Consider the following 22088-nt stretch of genomic DNA (forward strand, 5'->3'; position numbering starts at 1 on the left):
TTTCCTTACTTTATCAATTCATTTTTTGGAAACAGACAGGACACCCAGTAAGTTCCTACACGGCTGCTCAACCGCCCAATACTGTACTGCGCATAAATTCATATGGAAATTTGATGACAACGAGCTTGAATTAACCCTAGATGATGTTAAATGCCACGTGGCACCGAGAAAAAGCTTCCTGCCGGTCGGTGAGTGATCTGCATTGTGTTTTGGTAATAATTACAATCATATATTGTCACCGGAGACCAAAACACGGGTTGAACCCGCAAACTAGCCCTTAAGCTCCACCCACACGCCCACTTTTATAAAAATTGGCGTCCTTACGCTAATTCCTTCTCCCCTAGCACACAGCACCCCCACTCAACTGAGTCCTCATGTCAGGGAAACCAAACACATTCAAATCCCAGACACTACACACGCACAGCCCAGGGGGCGCACAACCAAACAATGTACCCCACTACCTCTTACGTGACTATGGAACGCAACTGCACAGAGCCACTCTGTACCCCCATACCATCACCAATTTATTCCATACAACTTGCTGCTGCACCACTCATAATTATGGCTTACGGACAACGATACCGCACACTTACACCCGGATACAGACACTTCTAGGTGCCATAAAGATCACCTGGAATCACAACGCCTAAAGCTACTACTAGCACACAGACATACACTGCCTATAGCTACTACTAGCACACAGACATACACTGCCTAAAGCGACTACTAGCACACAGACATACTGCCTATAGATACTACTAGCACACAGACACACACTGCCTATAGCTACTACTAGCACACAGACATACTGCCTATAGCTAGTACTAGCACAGACACACACTGCCTATAGATACTACTAGCACACAGACACACACTGCCTATAGATACTGCTAGGACACAGACACACACTGCCTATAGCTACTGCTAGCACACAGACACTCACTGCCTATAGCTACTGCTAGCACACAGATATACACTGCCTATAGCTACTGCTAGCACACAGACACACACTGCCTATAGCTACTACTAGCACACAGACACACACTGCCTATAGCTACTACTAGCACACAGACACCTACTGCCTATAGCTACTGCTAGCACACCGGTACCGCACACTTACACCCAGATACAGACACTTCTGGGTGCCATAAAGATCACCTGGAATCACAGTGCCTAAAGCTACTACTATCACACAGACACACATTGCCTATAGCTACTGCTAGCACACAGACACACACTGCCTATAGCTACTACTAGCACACAGACACTCACTGCCTATAGCTACTACTAGCACACAGACACACACTGCCTATAGCTACTACTAGCACAGACACACACTGCCTATAGCTACTGCTAGCACACAGACACACACTGCCTATAGCTACTACTAGCACACAGACACTCACTGCCTATAGCTACTACTTGCACACAGACACACACTGCCTATAGCTACTACTAGCACAGACACACACTGCCTATAGCTACTGCTAGCACAAGTACACACACTGCCTATAGCTACTGCTAGCACACAGACACACACTTCCTATAGCTACTACTACCACACAGACACACACTGCCTATAGCTACTGCAAGCACACCGACACACTGCCTATAGCTACTACTAGCACACAGACACACACTGCCTATAGCTACTGCTAGCACACAGACACACACTGCCTATAGCTACTGCTAGCACACAGACATACACTGCCTATAGCTACTGCTAGCACACAGACACACACTGCCTATAGCTACTACTAGTACACAGACACACATTGCCTATAGCTACTGCTAGCACAAGGACACACACTGCCTATAGCTACTGCTAGCACACAGATACACACCGCCTATAACTACTACTAGCACACAGACACACACTGACTATACCTACTGCTAGCACACAGACACACACTGCCTATAGCTACTACTAGCACACCGACACACTGCCTATAGCTACTACTAGCACACAAACACACACTGCCTATAGCTATTACTAGCACTCAGACACACTGCCTATAGCTACTACCAGCACACAGACACACACTGCCTATAGCTACTACTAGCACACAGACACTCACTGCCTATAGCTACTGCTAGCACACAGACACACACTGCCTATAGATACTACTAGCACACAGACACTCACTGCCTATAGCTACTACCAGCACACAGACACACACTGCCTATAGCTACTACTAGCACACAGACACACACTGCCTATAGCTACTGCTAGCACACAGATACACACCGCCTAAAGCTAATACTAGCACACAGACACACACTGCCTATAGCTAATACTAGCACACAGACACACACTGCCTATAGCTACTACTAGCACACAGACACACACTGCCTATAGCTACTACTAGCACATAGACACACACTGCCTATAGCTACTGCTAGCACACAGATACACACTGCCTATAGCTACTGCTAGCACACAGATACACACCGCCTATAACTACTACTAGCACACAGACACACACTGACTATACCTACTGCTAGCACACAGACACACACTGCCTATAACTACTACTAGCACACAGACACACACTGACTATACCTACTGCTAGCACAAGGACACACACTGCCTATAGCTACTACTAACACACAGACACTCACTGCCTATAGCTACTGCTAGCACACAGGCATACACTGCCTATAGCTACTACTAGCACACAGACACACACTGCCTATAGCTACTGCTAGCACACAGACACTCACTGCCTATAGCTACTGCTAGCACACAGACACACACTGCCTATAGCTACTACTAGCACACAGACACTCACTGCCTATAGATACTGCTAGCACACAGACACTCACTGCCTATAGCTACTACTAGCACACAGACACACACTGCCTATAGCTACTACTAGCACACAGACACACACTGACTATACCTACTGCTAGCACACAGACACACACTGACTATACCTACTGCTAGCACAAGGACACACACTGCCTATAGCTACTATTAACTTACAGACACTCACTGCCTATAGCTACTGCTAGCACACAGGCATACACTGCCTATAGCTACTGCTAGCACACAGACACACACTGCCTATAGCTATTGCTAGAACACAGACACTCACTGCCTATAGCTACTACTAGCACACAGACACTCACTGCCTATAGCTACTGCTAGCACACAGACACTCACTGCCTATAGCTACTACTAGCACACAGACACACACTGCCTATAGCTACTACTAGCACACAGGCATACACTGCCTATAGCTACTACTAGCACACAGACACACACTGCCTATAGCTACTACTAGCACACAGACACTCACTGCCTATAGCTACTGCTAGCACACAGACACACACTGACTATAGCTACTGCTAGCACACAGACACTCACTGCCTATAGCTACTGCTAGCACACAGACACTCACTGCCTATAGCTACTGCTAGCACACAGACACACACTGCCTATAGCTACTACTAGCACAAGGACACACACTGCCTATAGCTACTACCAGCACACAGACACACACTGCCTATAGCTACTGCTAGCACACAGACACACACTGCCTATAGCTACTGCTAGCACACAGACACACACTGCCTATAGCTACTGCTAGCACAAGGACACACACTGTCTATAGCTACTGCTAGCACACAGATACACACTGCCTATAGCTACTACTAGCACAAAGACACACACTGCCAATAGCTACTGCTAGCACACAGACACACACTGCCTATAGCTACTGCTAGCACAAGGACACACATTGTCTATAGCTACTGCTAGCACACAGATACACACTGCCTATAGCTACTACTAGCACACAGACACACACTGTCTATAGCTACTGCTAGCATACAGACATAAACTGCCTATAGCTACTACTAGCACACAGATACACGCTGCCTATAGCTACTACTACCACACAGACACACACTGCCTAAAGCTACTACTATCACACAGACACACACTGCCTATAGCTAGTACTAGCACAGACACACACTGCCTATAGCTACTGCTAGCACAAGGACACACACTGTCTATAGCTACTGCTAGCACACAGATACACACTGCCTATAGCTACTACTAGCACACAGACACACACTGTCTATAGCTACTGCTAGCACACAGACACACACTGCCTATAGCTACTGCTAGCACACAGACACACACTGCCTATAGCTACTGCTAGCACATAGACACACACTGCCTATAGCTACTGCTAGCACACAGACACTGCCTATAGCTAATACTAGCACACAGACACACAGTGCCTATAGCTACTACCAGCACACAGACACACACTGCCTATAGCTACTACCAGCACACAGACACACACTGCCTATAGCTACTACTAGCACACAGACACACACTGCCTATAGCTACTACTAGCACACAGACACACACTGCCTATAGCTACTACTAGCACACAGATACACACTGCCTATGGCTACTGCTAGCACACAGACACTCACTGCCTATAGCTACTACTAGCACACAGACACTCACTGCCTATAGCTACTACTAGCACACAGACACTCACTGCCTATAGCTACTACTAGCACACAGACACACACTGCCTATAGCTACTACTAGCAAACAGACACTCACTGTCTATAGCTACTGCTAGCACACAGACACTCACTGTCTATAGCTACTACTAGCACACAGGCACACACTGCCTATAGCTACTACTAGCACATAGACACACTGCTTATAGCTACAACTAGCACATAGAGACACTGCCTATAGCTACAACTAGCACATAGACACTCACTGCCTATAGCTACTGCTAGCACACAGACACTCACTGCCTATAGCTACTGCTAGCACACAGATACACACTGCCTATAGCTACTACTAGCACAAAGACACACACTGCCAATAGCTACTGCTAGCACACAGACACACACTGCCTATAGCTACTGCTAGCACAAGGACACACATTGTCTATAGCTACTGCTAGCACACAGATACACACTGCCTATAGCTACTACTAGCACACAGACACACACTGTCTATAGCTACTGCTAGCATACAGACATAAACTGCCTATAGCTACTACTAGCACACAGATACACGCTGCCTATAGCTACTACTACCACACAGACACACACTGCCTAAAGCTACTACTATCACACAGACACACACTGCCTATAGCTAGTACTAGCACAGACACACACTGCCTATAGCTACTGCTAGCACAAGGACACACACTGTCTATAGCTACTGCTAGCACACAGATACACACTGCCTATAGCTACTACTAGCACACAGACACACACTGCCTATAGCTACTGCTAGCACACAGACACACACTGCCTATAGCTACTGCTAGCACACAGACACACACTGCCTATAGCTACTGCTAGCACATAGACACACATTGCCTATAGCTACTGCTAGCACACAGACACTGCCTATAGCTAATACTAGCACACAGACACACAGTGCCTATAGCTACTACCAGCACACAGACACACACTGCCTATAGCTACTACTAGCACACAGACACACTGCTTATAGCTACAACTAGCACATAGAGACACTGCCTATAGCTACAACTAGCACATAGACACTCACTGCCTATAGCTACTGCTAGCACACAGACACTCACTGCCTATAGCTACTGCTAGCACACAGATACACACTGCCTATAGCTACTACTAGCACAAAGACACACACTGCCAATAGCTACTGCTAGCACACAGACACACACTGCCTATAGCTACTGCTAGCACAAGGACACACATTGTCTATAGCTACTGCTAGCACACAGATACACACTGCCTATAGCTACTACTAGCACACAGACACACACTGTCTATAGCTACTGCTAGCATACAGACATAAACTGCCTATAGCTACTACTAGCACACAGATACACGCTGCCTATAGCTACTACTACCACACAGACACACACTGCCTAAAGCTACTACTATCACACAGACACACACTGCCTATAGCTAGTACTAGCACAGACACACACTGCCTATAGCTACTGCTAGCACAAGGACACACACTGTCTATAGCTACTGCTAGCACACAGATACACACTGCCTATAGCTACTACTAGCACACAGACACACACTGCCTATAGCTACTGCTAGCACACAGACACACACTGCCTATAGCTACTGCTAGCACACAGACACACACTGCCTATAGCTACTGCTAGCACATAGACACACACTGCCTATAGCTACTGCTAGCACACAGACACTGCCTATAGCTAATACTAGCACACAGACACACAGTGCCTATAGCTACTACCAGCACACAGACACACACTGCCTATAGCTACTACTAGCACACAGACACACACTGCCTATAGCTACTACTAGCACACAGACACACACTGCCTATAGCTACTACTAGCACACAGATACACACTGCCTATGGCTACTGCTAGCACACAGACACTCACTGCCTATAGCTACTACTAGCACACAGACACTCACTGCCTATAGCTACTACTAGCACACAGACACACACTGCTTATAGCTACTGCTAGCACACAGACACACACTGCCTATAGCTACTACTAGCACACAGACACACAATGCCTATAGCTACTACTAGCAAACAGACACTCACTGTCTATAGCTACTGCTAGCACACAGACACTCACTGTCTATAGCTACTACTAGCACACAGACACACACTGCCTATAGCTACTACTAGCACACAGACACTCACTGCCTATAGCTACTGCTAGCACACAGACACACACTGACTATAGCTACTGCTAGCACACAGACACTCACTGCCTATAGCTACTGCTAGCACACAGACACTCACTGCCTATAGCTACTGCTAGCACACAGACACACACTGCCTATAGCTACTACTAGCACAAGGACACACACTGCCTATAGCTACTACCAGCACACAGACACACACTGCCTATAGCTACTGCTAGCACACAGACACACACTGCCTATAGCTACTGCTAGCACACAGACACACACTGCCTATAGCTACTGCTAGCACAAGGACACACACTGTCTATAGCTACTGCTAGCACACAGATACACACTGCCTATAGCTACTACTAGCACAAAGACACACACTGCCAATAGCTACTGCTAGCACACAGACACACACTGCCTATAGCTACTGCTAGCACAAGGACACACATTGTCTATAGCTACTGCTAGCACACAGATACACACTGCCTATAGCTACTACTAGCACACAGACACACACTGTCTATAGCTACTGCTAGCATACAGACATAAACTGCCTATAGCTACTACTAGCACACAGATACACGCTGCCTATAGCTACTACTACCACACAGACACACACTGCCTAAAGCTACTACTATCACACAGACACACACTGCCTATAGCTAGTACTAGCACAGACACACACTGCCTATAGCTACTGCTAGCACAAGGACACACACTGTCTATAGCTACTGCTAGCACACAGATACACACTGCCTATAGCTACTACTAGCACACAGACACACACTGCCTATAGCTACTGCTAGCACACAGACACACACTGCCTATAGCTACTGCTAGCACACAGACACACACTGCCTATAGCTACTGCTAGCACATAGACACACACTGCCTATAGCTACTGCTAGCACACAGACACTGCCTATAGCTAATACTAGCACACAGACACACAGTGCCTATAGCTACTACCAGCACACAGACACACACTGCCTATAGCTACTACTAGCACACAGACACACACTGCCTATAGCTACTACTAGCACACAGACACACACTGCCTATAGCTACTACTAGCACACAGATACACACTGCCTATGGCTACTGCTAGCACACAGACACTCACTGCCTATAGCTACTACTAGCACACAGACACTCACTGCCTATAGCTACTACTAGCACACAGACACTCACTGCCTATAGCTACTACTAGCACACAGACACACACTGCCTATAGCTACTACTAGCAAACAGACACTCACTGTCTATAGCTACTGCTAGCACACAGACACTCACTGTCTATAGCTACTACTAGCACACAGGCACACACTGCCTATAGCTACTACTAGCACATAGACACACTGCTTATAGCTACAACTAGCACATAGAGACACTGCCTATAGCTACAACTAGCACATAGACACACTGCCTATAGCTACAACTAGCACACAGACGCACACTGCCTGTGCAACATCCCCCACCGGGGCCTAGCCTTTTCTCGGGGCCTGGAGACAGCCGGGGCCCGCAGTACCTGAGTGGCTGGCGGTTGCGGCCTAGGCACGCTAGTGTCACGGTGCTTGGTATGGGGAACCGGAGGGCTGTCCTATAGCCTAGCAGGTCTCCAGTAGGGTGGTGTTGGCAAGAAATGATGAGGGAGAGGCTGCTATAGCGGATCTCCCTGGGGCAACCCTTTGGTTTCTAGAGTATGGGTCTCTGTGTGGTGGACAGGATGCCCGTGATGGTGACAGCTGTAGTAGCAGGGACCAGACGGAGGCAGAGGTTGAACAAAAACAACTTACAGTTCTTTATTGGAACCGACAGGAACCGCAGCAACGTGCCTTTAACAGAGTAGTGGAGTGCTGAGATGCAGTTGGAGGGAGCCACAGGATGTAGATCATCAGCCTGGATGCAGAGGGTAGGCTGGGAGGTAGCTGTGTCCTGGAAGGATGCTTCAGCTTGTCCTGGGTTGCTTCAGGTATCACCCTTGAAGGTAGGATGATACCCCTTTCCTCACTATGCTAGCTATTAGTTACACCCTTCAGGCAGGGGCTAGGCTCTTCCTGCTCTGGTCTGGTATGCTAGCTGTACAGAGTCTGTACTGGAGTAACTCCAGTCTGCTTCTGCAGACTCCTAGGTCTGACTGCTCTCTACAAGTGTCCTTCAGACTCTCTGGTCTGACTGGAACTTCTCTCTAGAACATTCCTGGCCAGGGGTTTTGTTACTCCCCACTGGTCAGGTGGTGGCTACTCCTCCAATTACATCTCAGCTCACAGAAACAGTGTGTAACACAGGCGATTGGCTGACACATATGACATCAGACAAAACACTTAACTCCTGCCTTACCAGGCAGGATCTACCACTGCAATGTTCCCCTGTGTCCTATAAGGACTTTGTAGTGTGATGTAGTGACATGCTGTGGGGCTGACTAGACCCTACACAGGCTGCAAGCTACATGGTGGGACGTATTTGCAACCACTCCTCTGCCTTGCATCGGCGAGGGTGTTGCATACCCCCGGGGCAATTGAAAGAGCCGCCCTCGGCTCGACTACAGACTGATTGGGGTGCAGAGGTAGATAGGGGCACTTCTGTGAAGTGCAGGCTACATGATCTGTAGGGACAAACCGCCCATGGTTCTGGAGACATGCACCTGGGTTGGTGTCGGACTAAGACAAGGACATGTAAATGCGAAGTATGACAGTTGGTCGCTAACGCCATTAAACCAAACTGTACAGTAGGAAAGGTGTGGTATCATGTACTGTAATCCACTCCTTGCACCGGGGCCTGTATATTTGTTATATAAAGACTTCTTCCCTAGTGACAAATATATAGTGTGTATATGCATTACATTGGCATATGTGACACAATTAAACATTATACAAATGTATAAGTACCTGCCGACTGACATTCTTACCCTTGTATGAGTGGCATCCAGGTGCTATCTCTGTAACACCCCCGGCCACAGTTTACGGACTACCCCCACTTACAAACTTCGGTTTGAGGCATAAGATAGCGGTCAGGGTTTACATAGAGACGGTCCGACACAGCCACACTACAATCTGAAAAGCCTATAAAAGGTTAGTGCAAACTACTGGCATAACATTGACAGTGTGCAAGCATTTGGTAAACTCACATTGGCTTAGGAGCCCAATGGGTGCACATCTTAAACGTTACAAACGTTACAGAGGTAGGCTACTCAGCGTAGCAGGATAAAATGTCTCTTTACCTGAAAAGGAAAAGGCATAAAGGTGCATGCAGAATGTCCATACCTAAAAGGAAGGCATTAAGTGCAATATAAAAATAAGTCAATAAAGTAGCAACTTTTCCTTGGAGTTGGCAAAAGTCTCACAGAAGGTCTTTAATAGCAAAGTCCATCTTCTGGGTACAGCCCTTGATGTGGGGAAAAGTGCAATAAAGAAGCAAAGGGTCTCCTCTTTGTGTAGAGGGACAGAGTCCTTTGGTGGGAATCTCCGCTGTGGCAGAAGAAGGGGTGCTATCATAGCACATTACAGTGGGCAGTTCAAGGAGAGTCTCTTGACTGAGATAAGTAAATAGGGGAAGAGTCTCAGGACAGTTTCTGGCTCTTTAGGGATAGGGGCACTCAGCCCAAATGGGAGTAGCAGAAATAAATATACATATGTACAATATTCACAGTACCTGAAGTGGGCTACAGCCCTTCAGGGGTTAATCTTGCTACTCAAGAGCAATGGCTGCAGGCATGGAAGCAGGAACTGCAGCAGGGACATCATCAGCCTGGGTGAAGAAAGCAGTGTTGAGATCTGTCACCTGAAGACATCTGGTGGTAGAAACTGGAACTGCTGACATGGAACACCCAGAAGCTGGAGCTGGAACAGCAGGGAGGTCATCTGCGGCGGCAGGCATCTCAGCAAAGGAAGGAGACAGGCACTGCTCTGGCTGACCTTCTGTAGGTGGGGGCGCTGTGGAGCGCATGATGATGACCGCAGGAGCTGTAACTTCTTCATTGCTGACAGCTGAAGGATTGTTGTTCCTGGACTGACCTGTAGCTCTTGGGGGCGCTGTTGCGCTGGCGGTGGTAACCTCTGTAGCTGGCAGGGCGTTTTCACCGAACAGCCTGGGCCTCTTAGCAGGTGGTCCTGGATACTCCGCAGGACGGTCAGAAGCATTAGATAAGGGGTCAGGCCCCTTGAAGAGAGTCCCTTTTGTAGCCGGGCCTCCTATGGGGAGATGTTGGCCCTCTGTAGGGAGGCTGGACTGTACCCCAGCCAGGGCTAAGGGAGATATAGTGACAGTCACTGTGATATAGGCCCTGGGGGCCACGGTACTCACATCCGCGGTGGCCCTCTGGAGGTCCGGAATCGGGGGAGGAGGCAGCAGCTGTGGAGAATCCGCCATTGGAGACTGCGTACGGGAGACAGCAGTAAGCGGTGCAGCAGAGGAAGGTGCCCAAGGCTCGTGAGCAGGCCATGCGACACTCGGTTCCTCATCTCGGCAGCTGTACAGCATGTCGGCAGGACAGGAGACAGCAAGTGGAGAAATCCAAGATGGCCGATTAACCTCTCTGATACTGGATGGCGGCTGCGCTGACTCTGAGGTACCTCGTGGGCTCTCACTGGCGTTGCAGCGTGGGAGAGTTTTGTACCAGAGGGTGGAGCTTGAGTCTTTCCTGCCAGGAGCTGTGGCGGGTAGGATTCGCGGGCAGGATTCGCGCCATACGCGCAGGGGGCGAAGCTTAGCGATGCCTCTGGGTTTTCCCGCCAGTGAAGGTTTTGGCGGGCTGGAATTACTTGCTGCGCCACAGTTTCATGAGGTAAAATGCTTCAGGCGCGGCAGCGCCGGATGTAGCAGAGCTGACAGAGTTCTTTGCAGGGTTTAACCTCGAGTGCTGGAGCGATGCTCGACAGCATGTGGCAGCAGTAATCCAGTTCAATGCAGAAACGCACAATCACTTTGGCTAAACCCAGCAGCAGGGTTAGGCAGCACAGTCTTTTCAATAAATGACAGTCTATAATGCCAGAATAAGGCACAGAAGTATAAATCCTGTTCGTGACGCCACTTGCAATATCCCCCACCGGGGCCTAGCCTTTTCTCGGGGCCTGGAGACAGCCGGGGCCCGCAGTACCTGAGTGGCTGGCGGTTGCGGCCTAGGCACGCTAGTGTCACGGTGCTTGGAATGGGGAACCGGAGGGCTGTCCTACAGCCTGGCAGGTCTCCAGTAGGGTGGTGTTGGCAAGAAATGATGAGGGAGAGGCTGCTATAGCGGATCTCCCTGGGGCAACCCTTTGGTTTCTAGAGTATGGGTCTCTGTGTGGTGGACAGGGTGCCCGTGATGGTGACAGCCGTAGTAGCAGGGACCAGACGGAGGCAGAGGTTGAACAAAAACAACTTACAGTTCTTTATTGGAACCGACAGGAACCGCAGCAACGTGCCTTTAACAGAGTAGTGGAGTGCTGAGATGCAGTTGGAGGGAGCCACAGGATGTAGATCATCAGCCTGGATGCAGAGGGTAGGCTGGGAGGTAGCTGTGTCCTGGAAGGATGCTTCAGCTTGTCCTGGGTTGCTTCAGTTATCACCCTTGAAGGTAGGATGATACCCCTTTCCTCACTATGCTAGCTATTAGTTACACCCTTCAGGCAGGGGCTAGGCTCTTCCTGCTCTGGTCTGGTATGCTAGCTGTACAGAGTCTGTACTGGAGTAACTCCAGTCTGCTTCTGCAGACTCCTAGGTCTGACTGCTCTCTACAAGTGTCCTTCAGACTCTCTGGTCTGACTGGAACTTCCCTCTAGAACATTCCTGGCCAGGGGTTTTGTTACTCCCCACTGGTCAGGTGGTGGCTACTCCTCCAATTACATCTCAGCTCACAGAAATGGTGTGTAACACAGGCGATTGGCTGACACATATGACATCAGACAAAACACTTAACTCCTGCCTTACCAGGCAGGATCTACCACTGCAATGTTCCCCTGTGTCCTATAAGGACTTTGTAGTGTGATGTAGTGACATGCTGTGGGGCTGACTAGACCCTACACAGGCTGCAAGCTACATGGTGGGACGTATTCGCAACCACCCTCCGCCTTGCATCGGCGAGGGTGTTGCAACTGCCTATAGCTACTACTAGCACACAGACACACACTGCCTATAGCTACTACTAGCACACAGACACTCACTGCCTATAGCTACTACTAGCACACAGACACTCACTGCCTATAGCTACTACTAGCACACAGACACTCACTGCCTATAGCTACTACTAGCACACAGACACTCACTGCCTATAGCTACTACTAGCACACAGACACTCACTGCCTATAGCTACTACTAGCACACAGACACACACTGCCTATAGCTACTACTAGCATACATACACACACTGCCTATAGCTATTACTAGCACACAGACACACACTGCCTATAGCTACTACTAGCACACAGACACACACTGCCTATAGCTACTACTAGCACACAGACACACACTGCCTATAGCTACTGCTAGCACACAGACACTCACTGCCTATAGCTACTACTAGCACACAGACACACACTGCCTATAGCTACTACTAGCACACAGACACACACTGCCTATAGCTACTACTAGCACACAGACACACACTGCCTATAGCTACTACTAGCACACAGACACACACGGCCTATAGCTACTACTAGCACACAGACATACTGGGGCACATTTACTTACCTGGTCCGTTCGCGATCCAGCGGCGCGTTCTCTGCGCTGGATTCGGGTCCGGCCGGGATTCATCAATGCAGTTCCTCCGCCGTCCACCAGGTGGCGCTGCTGCGCTGAAGTCCGCTGGAATGCCTCGAAATACACCGGCCTACCCAGGATGAAGGTGAGTGAAATTTTCGCGACACAATTTTTTTTTTAAATGCGGCGGTTTTTCCGAATACGTCGGGTTTTCGTTCGGCCACGCCCCCCGATTTCCGTCGCGCGCATGCCGGCGCCGATGCGCCAAATTCCGATCGCGTGCGCCAAAAACCCGGGGCAATTCAGGTACAATCGGCGCAAAACGGAAATATTCGGGTAACACGTCGGGAAAACGCGAATCGGGCCCTTAGTAAATGACCCCCACTGCCTATAGCTAGTACTAGCACACAGACACACACTGCCTATAGCTACTACTAGCACACAGACACTCACTGCCTATAGCTACTACTAGCACACAGACACACACTGCCTATAGCTATTACTAGCACACAGTGGAGAAAACCGGTGAAAACCCTGGGAAGTCCCACAAGCTTAATGCATTCTCTGTAGAAAACTGGAATTCAATACCAGAGTGTTACATGTTACTAACCATCTGCCCCCTTGATCATGTGAGAGGGGCTGGCTACACTTGAATCCAGGTGGAAAGTTGGGGAAATATTTCCAAATTGTGTAATATCTTCTCACAAGTGTTTCCTGAGAAGAAGACATGCCCTCCACATTTCCCAGTTTGAATTAACAAATATAACAAAACCAAACACCAATATATAATGTTGGCCCAATGGTCTAATAGCCATTTTTTTGGCCCCTCAACTCTGAAACGCTTGTTGCTCGACATCTCATGACTATAAGAGGATGCTGATCCAGATTCGTTGACCTGAGATAGAAATATTTGCTTTGTGACTAAGTTTTCATTGAGGTATAATTAGGTCGCCATTTTGAGACACATGAAAAACCATTAGGTGGTCGGAGACACCAAGTCAATCAATTCACGGGACACAGGAAAAAAATTTACATTTCTATTGAAGGAACAGGGGCAGGTGCTAATTATGTTATCTGATAGGGCAAAGGTATCTTCCCCTTAGCACCTATCCTAAAAGGGGCCTCGTAACCCATAAAATATGACACATATCTACATGTATATTCCAGGGACCAGCCTGACCTGTGTATAGCCGTTGATTTCCAGGCTGCCCATGACTTCTCCAGAGAATATCCCCCACATACCAGCACATGGAGAACAGCGTTAGGTGCCAGGATATAAATATTTATAAGAAATAATAGTTGTAGCCCAACACAACGAGTCAATAATCCCCACAACTTCATGGAAACCAAAACATTTCCGGACCACATTCATATCCAAAAAACAAGAGAGAACAGTTGGTAACAAATCTACATTTTTGCTTTTTATTACAGTCAACATGTTACGGTGCAAACAATGTTCTGGATCAATTCACATGAAATGTGAAAGATATGCAATATGTGGCCCAGAACATGATGCCTGCGTGACGGTCATATTAAAGTCCACAAGAGGTAAGTATAATATTATGTGAATTTACACAAAATATACTAACATTGCATAGAAAGTGAGAATGTAATTTAGACTCTGCTGTGTGGTGTAGTACATAGAGGATGTGTCAGCTCTCCTGTGTGGTGTAGTATATTGAGGATGTGTCAGCTCTCCTGTGTGGTGTAGTATATAGAGGATGTGTCAGCTCTCCTGTGTGGTGTAGTATATAGAGGATGTGTCAGCTCTCCTGTGTGGTGTAGTATATAGAGGATGTGTCAGCTCTCCTGTGTGGTGTAGTATATAGATTATGTGTCAGCTATCCTGTGTGGTGTAGTATATAGAGGATGTGTCTCTTCTCCTCCTGTGTGGTGTAGTATATAGAAGATGTGTCTCCTGTGTGGTGTAGTATATAGAGGATGTGTCAGCTCTCCTGTGTGGTGATGTATATAGAGGATGTGTTGGCTCTCCTGTGTGGTGTAGTATATAGAGGATGTGTCTCTTCTCCTCCTGTGTGGTGTAGTATATAGAAGATGTGTCTCCTGTGTGGTGTAGTATATAGAGGCTGTGTCAGCTCTCCTGTGTGGTGTGGTATATAGAGGATTTGTCAGCTCTCCTGTGTGGTATACTATATAGAAGATGTGTCAGCTCTCCTGTCAGGTGTAGTATATAGAGGATGTGTCAGCTCTCCTGTGTGGTGATGTATATAGAGGATGTGTTGGCTCTCCTGTGTGGTGTAGTATATAGAGGATGTGTCAGCTCTCCTGTGTGGTGTAGTATATAGAGAATGTGTCAGCTCTCCTGTGCGGTGTAGTATATAGAGGATGTGTCAGCTCTCCTGTGTGGTGTAGAATATAGAGGATATGTAAGCTCTCCTGTGTGGTGTAGTATATAGAGGATGTGTCAGCTCTCCTGTGTGGTGTAGTATATAGAGGGTGTGTCAGCTCTCCTGTGTGGTGTAGTATATAGATTATGTGTCAGCTATCCTGTGTGGTGTAATATATAGAGGATGTGTTGGCTCTCCTGTGTGGTGTAGTATATAGAGATGTGTCCGAACACCTGTGTGGTATAGTATATAGAGGATTTGTCAGCTCTCCTTTATGGTGTAGTATTTAGAGGATATGTCAGATCTCCTGTGTGGTGTAGTATACAGAGGATGTGTCAGCTCTCCTGTGTGGTTTAGTATATAGTAGATGTGTCAGCTCTTCTGTGTGGTGTAATATATAGAAGATGTGTTAGCTCTCCTGTGTATTGCAGTATATATTAGATGCGTCAGCTCTTCTGTGTGGTGTAATATATAGAAGATGTGTTAGCTCTCCTGTGTGGTGTAGTATATAGAGGATGTGTCAGCTCTCCTGCGTGGTGTAGTATATAGAGGATGTGTCATCTCTCCTGTGTTTTGTAGAATATAGAGGATGCGCCTGCTCTCCTCCTGTGTGGTGTAGTACATAGAGGATGTGTCAGGTCTCCTGTGTGGTGTAGTATATAGAGGATGTGTCAGCTCTCCTGTGTGGTGTAGTATATAGAGAGTGTGTCAGCTCTCCTGTGTGGTGTAGTATATAGAGGATGTGTCAGCTCTCCTGTGTGGTGTAGTATATAGAGAGTGTGTCAGCTCTCCTGTGTGGTGTAGTATATAGAGGATGTGTCAGCTCTCCTGTGTGGTGTAGTATATAGAGGATGTGTCAGCTCTCCTGTGTGGTGTAGTATATAGAGGATGTGTCAGCTCTCCTGTGTGGTGTAGTATATAGAGGATGTGTCAGATCTCCTGTGGGGTGTAGTATATAGCAGATGTGTCAGGTCTCAAGTGTAGTGTAGTATATAGATGATGTGTCCGATCTCCTGTGTGATATAGTATATAGAGGATGTGTCAGCTCTCCTGTGTGGTGTAGTATATAGAGGATGTGTGTCCTGTGTGGTGTAGTATATAGAGGATGTGTCATCTCTCCTTGCTGGTGTAGTATATAGAGGATGTGTCAGCTCTCCTGTGTGGTGTATTATATAGAGGATGCGTTAGATCTCCTGTGTGATGTAGTATATAGAGGATGTGTCAGCTCTCCTCCTGTGTGGTGTAGTATATAGAGGGTGTGTCAGCTCTCCTGTGTGGTGTAGTATATAGAGGTTGTGTCAGTTCTCCTGTGTGATGTAGTATATAGAGGATGTGTCATTTCTCCTGTGTGATGTAGTATATAGGGGATGTGTCAGCTCTTCTGTGTGGTGTAGTATATAGAGGATGTGTCAGCTCTCCTGTGTGGTGTAGTATATAGAGGATGTGTCAGCTCTCCTGTGTGGTGTAGTATATAGAGGATGTGTCAGCTCTCCTGTGTGGTGTAGTATATAGAGGATGTGTCAGCTCTCCTGTGTGGTGTAGTATATAGGGGATGTGTCAGCTCTACTGTGTGGTGTAGTATATAGAGGATGTGTTGGCTCTCCTCCTGTGTGGTGTAGTATATAGAGGATGTGTCAGCTCTCCTGTGTGGTGTAGTATATAGAGGATTTGTCAGCTCTCCTGTGTGGTTCCTCTTTTTTGCAATTTGTACATTTCTAATTGCAGCTTTTACTGATGACACATATTTATCTCATTAATTTTATGAAGCAGAAGGAAGGATTTTTATGGAGATGATGAAGAGATGCGGCTTCTCCTCGGAGTGTAAGACTGCGGGGACCATAACCTCCACCCTGATGATTTCTTCCCGAAACACCTCCTGCTGTTATACTGATAACTGTATCTCCCCAATACCGGATGGTAAGAACCTAAGCTTTATCTAGCGGGTTAGAGCTCAGTAAAGTGATTTTCCTCAATATTTTCCTGGCACATTCTGGTATTTCAAAAACTCCTCAATGGAAATTCAATGTTTAAAATAACAAAAATTAACAACTATTAGGTCAGTGGATATTTCCCTCAGTGACTGGTACATGGGGGCTGAATTTGTACTTAAAGACATTTTACCTCTTAGTCAGCGCTGAGCACCCCCAGATATTGCTTCCCCCTTATACATTGTTTCCTAATATACATTGCTTCTCCCACACCAGACATTGGGGCAGATTTACTTACCTGTTCCTGTCGCGATCACGCAGAACGTTGTCCGACGAGGATTCGGATCTGGCGCGATTCACTAAGCTTGTGCGCCCGAGTTCCTGCATCCGTTGCTTCTGCGCTGAGGGCTGCCGGAGTTCACCTGCTTCTTCCCGGTGTGACAAAATTTTAAATGTGAAATACTACGCGTTGTCCGAATCCGTCGGGTTGTCCAACGGCAACCCCCCCCCTATTTCAGTTGCGTGCAAGCCGGCCTCGATGCGCCAAAATCCCAGGGCAATTTGGCGCACAGCGGAAACGTTGGGAAACCCGACGAAAATGCGTCCGACAGACCCTTAGTAAATGAGCCCCATTATTTTTTCATAGACATTATGGAGCAGCCAATAACTTTTGCCGCCCTCTAACTAGAACGGGCGACAGATGAGAGGTCACCAATTTATATGGACCCAAGAGCCCCACAGCAGTGGCCTGGTCCACATCATTGGCCCCTTCTCTTTTCTATATTTACACCAAGTTTCCTTTGAAATTGCCTTCGAAATTGGATGTTCTATAATGTTCTTGGATGCTTGGATATTAACTGGATCCCCATTTCTCTATCACCCCATAATGTACATAAGGGTTTTATACCTATGTGATACAGAGAGGTTCCCAGAAGGGTCCAGTCACAAAATTTGTATAGGAGACAGGTCTAACCCTTCCCGCGACCCTCTCCCATTAGCAGGTGCTTCTAGTTATGGTTTATACATTTCATAACCCAATTCGCATATTTAAGAGCCTTCTACTTTTGTTGGCCATGAGAGCCAAGACATCTCCAGGGGAAGTGTGTAAATCCAGGCTCCCAATGTTTGTAGGATTAGTCCTTTGAACTAAGGACCCCTGGTGGGATGTAACAGAGATTTCATGCCTAAAGTGTAACTTGGATTGGAATTTGGAGCTTAGGAGACGGGCGGACTACAGATTATGCAATATGCCAATATTTTTGTATTATTTCCACAAGTTCTTATCTTGCGATGTGACTTTTGGATTGAGTGAATGTCCTACAATTTCAGTAATTTCATTATGGAGAACCTGCAAACCTCTCATACCTCCCCTTTTATAATATTTGTAATTTTGGCAGATTAATCTTCAATACTTATGCATTTCTTTATCTAGTTCCCTACGAAAGCAACAAAACCAATGGGCACTTCTGTCAATCTTGTTATTTTACGGACCACGGTAGCTGTAAAGATGGAGAACGCGTCGCTTGTACCGGGGATGCAACGAGGTGTATTACCAGCACAATGAAAATGATGAGGGGTAATACATATTTCGAGCTAATCATAATGGTGATTCAACCAAAACTTGGATCTTGCTGTAACTACATCTCAGAGTAGTTCAGAGGCCTTGGTGCGTCCTGCACTGCAGAATCAAGGAGAGATTAGAAGAATCTGAGCTCTAGGCAGGAAAAACTCTAGCAGAGGTGCGGTTCTGACCCGAGGGCAAAAAGCAGAACATTATGATAAGATCTTATGTGGGCTAGACCTGGGGTTCCTAAGGCAAACCAGATCATTATTTTTAGGACTACACTCTAAGAACCCCTTGGAGAAAGCCCATAACACTCTTGATATGTGCAGAGTTTGAACAATTTAGATAGTTTAGTCTCCTTTGTATGCAGAGTTAAGATAGTAGTTAAGATAACAATAGGGAGGCAACGTAAAACCCATAGTCTTTGTCTACTGGCTGCCTCTAGGTCATTTTAACACTGGGTATGAAAAGTATTCAGACCACTTTAAATATGTCACGCTTTGCTTCATTGCAACCAATTGGTAAGAGGAAAAAACTTCCTTTTTTCCTCATTAATGTGCATCCTGCCCCCATCTTGACAGAAAAAAACAGGGCTCACAGCTCCCAATTCATATCAGATCACATGAGAATCATGAGGTCTAAGGAACTGCCCAAGGTGGAGAAAACCAAGCGCTGCTCATCACCTGCCAAGTACTTATCACCGGGGGCTGAACACTTATCACGGGGGGCTGAATACTTATCACTGGGGGATGAATACTTATCATCAGGGGCTGAATACTTATCACCGGGGGCTGAATACTTATCACCGGGGGCTGAATAATTATCACCAGGGGCTGAATATTTATCACCAGGGGTTGAATACTTATCACCGGGGGCAGAATACTTATCACCGGGGGCTGAATACTTATCACCGGGGGCTGAATACTTATCACCGGGGGCTGAATACTCATCACCGGGGGCTGAATACTCATCACCGGGGGCTGAATACTCATCACCAGGGGCTGAATACTTATCACCAGGAGTTGAATACTTATCACCGGGGGTTGAATACTTATCACCGGGGGCTGAATACTTATCACCGGGGGCTGAATAATTATCACCGGTGGCTGAATACTTATCACCGGGGGTTGAATACTTATCACCGGGGACTGAATACTTATCACCGGGGACTGAATACTTATGACCGGGGGCAGAATACTTATCACCGGGGGCTGAATACGTATCACCGGGGGTTGAATACTTATCACCGGGGGTTGAATACTTATCACCGGGGACTGAATACTTATCACCGGGGGCTGAATACTTATCACCGGGGGTTGAATACTTATCACCGGGGGTTGAATACATATCACCGGGGGCTGAATACTTATCACCAGGGACTGAATACTTATCACCGGGGACTGAATACTTATCACCGGGGGCTGAATACTTATCACCGGGGGCTGAATACTTATCACCGGGGGTTGAATACTTATCACCGGGGGCTGAATACTTATCACCGGGGGTTGAATACATATCACCGGGGGCTGAATACATATCACCGGGGGCTGAATACTTATCACCGGGGGTTGAATACTTATCACCGGGGGTTGAATACTTATCACCGGGGGATATTCCAGGGTTTCTTATTTAATAAATTAGCAAAAATATCTAGATTTTGTTTCTTTCTGATATGATGGCTGCAGAGAGAACATTAATGAGCAAAATAACTTTTTGTTCTTATATAAAGCAAAAATTTTAAAAAGTCAAGGGGTCGGAGTACTTTCCGTTCCCTCTGTAACTACATTCTTTACTCAAATGAATAAAATTTAAATATTAATTTTTTGGATAATTTTCATAATTTTTTATCTACAGGACCTGAGTCAAAGACTATATTTCATCGCGGTTGTGCTGACCCCGGTCTATGTAGCAACACAAATTTATCAGTGACCTTTGCCCAGAGCACACTGCATGAGACCAGATTGTGTAGCGTTCCCGGAATAAGCAGCTTCCACCCTCCTATCGCGCTGTTTGTTTACTTCATGTTATTGTCGCTGTTTATAGTAATGTAATAAGTATCAGACGCCCCGGATAATCCCTCAATATTATATCAGTTACTGGAGGAATCACAGTGTGTACAGTGTATATGATGTGTATAATATGTATAGTGTATAGTAATATGTATAGTGTATAGTATGTGTATCATATGTACACTCACCGGCCACTTTATTAGGTACACCTGTCCAACTGCTTGTTAACACTTAATTTCTAATCAGCCAATCACATGGCGGCAACTCAGTGCATTTAGGCATGTAGACATGGTCAAGACAATCTCCTGCAGTTCTCCCGAGCATCAGTATGGGGAAGAAAGGTGATTTGTGGCCTTTGAACGTGGCATGGTTGTTGGTGCCAGAAGGGCTGGTCTGAGTATTTCAGAAACTGCTGATCTACTGGGATTTTCACGCACAACCATCTCTAGGGTTTACAGAGAATGGTCCGAAAAAGAAAAAACAGCCAGTGAGCGGCAGTTCTGTGGGCGGAAATGCCTTGTTGATGCCAGAGGTCAGAGGAGAATGGGCAGACTGGTTCGAGCTGATAGAAAGGCAACAGTGACTCAAATCGCCACCCGTTACAACCAAGGTAGGCAGAGGAGCATCTCTGAACACACAGTACGTCCAACTGTGAGGCAGATGGGCTACAGCAGCAGAAGACCACACCGGGTGCCACTCCTTTCAGCTAAGAACAGGAAACTGAGGCTACAATTTGCACAAGCTCATTGAAATTGGACAGTAGAAGATTGGAAAAACGTTGCCTGGTCTGATGAGTCTCGATTTCTGCTGCGACATTCGGATGGTAGGGTCAGAATTTGGTACAACAACATGAAAGCACGGATCCATCCTGTCTTTTATCAGCGGCTCAGGCTGG

The 22088-nt window shown here is 47.0% G+C and overlaps 1 protein-coding gene across 1 annotated transcript; it reads left to right on the forward strand.

The window, feature by feature from the left end:
* Nucleotides 1–34: 34 nt before the first annotated feature.
* On the forward strand, nt 35–21766 carry LOC140065299 (uncharacterized). Its single transcript, XM_072112892.1, has 5 exons — nt 35–188; nt 14776–14892; nt 17460–17609; nt 19053–19196; nt 21039–21766. Exons 2-5 carry the CDS (start codon nt 14781–14783, stop codon nt 21233–21235), a joined length of 603 nt encoding a protein of 200 aa, XP_071968993.1. The 5' UTR covers nt 35–188; nt 14776–14780; the 3' UTR covers nt 21236–21766.
* The last annotated feature ends 322 nt before the right edge of the window (nt 21767–22088 follow it).

This window comes from Engystomops pustulosus, chromosome 6, assembly GCF_040894005.1.
Source record: "Engystomops pustulosus chromosome 6, aEngPut4.maternal, whole genome shotgun sequence".
NCBI classification, from domain to species: domain Eukaryota; kingdom Metazoa; phylum Chordata; class Amphibia; order Anura; family Leptodactylidae; genus Engystomops; species Engystomops pustulosus.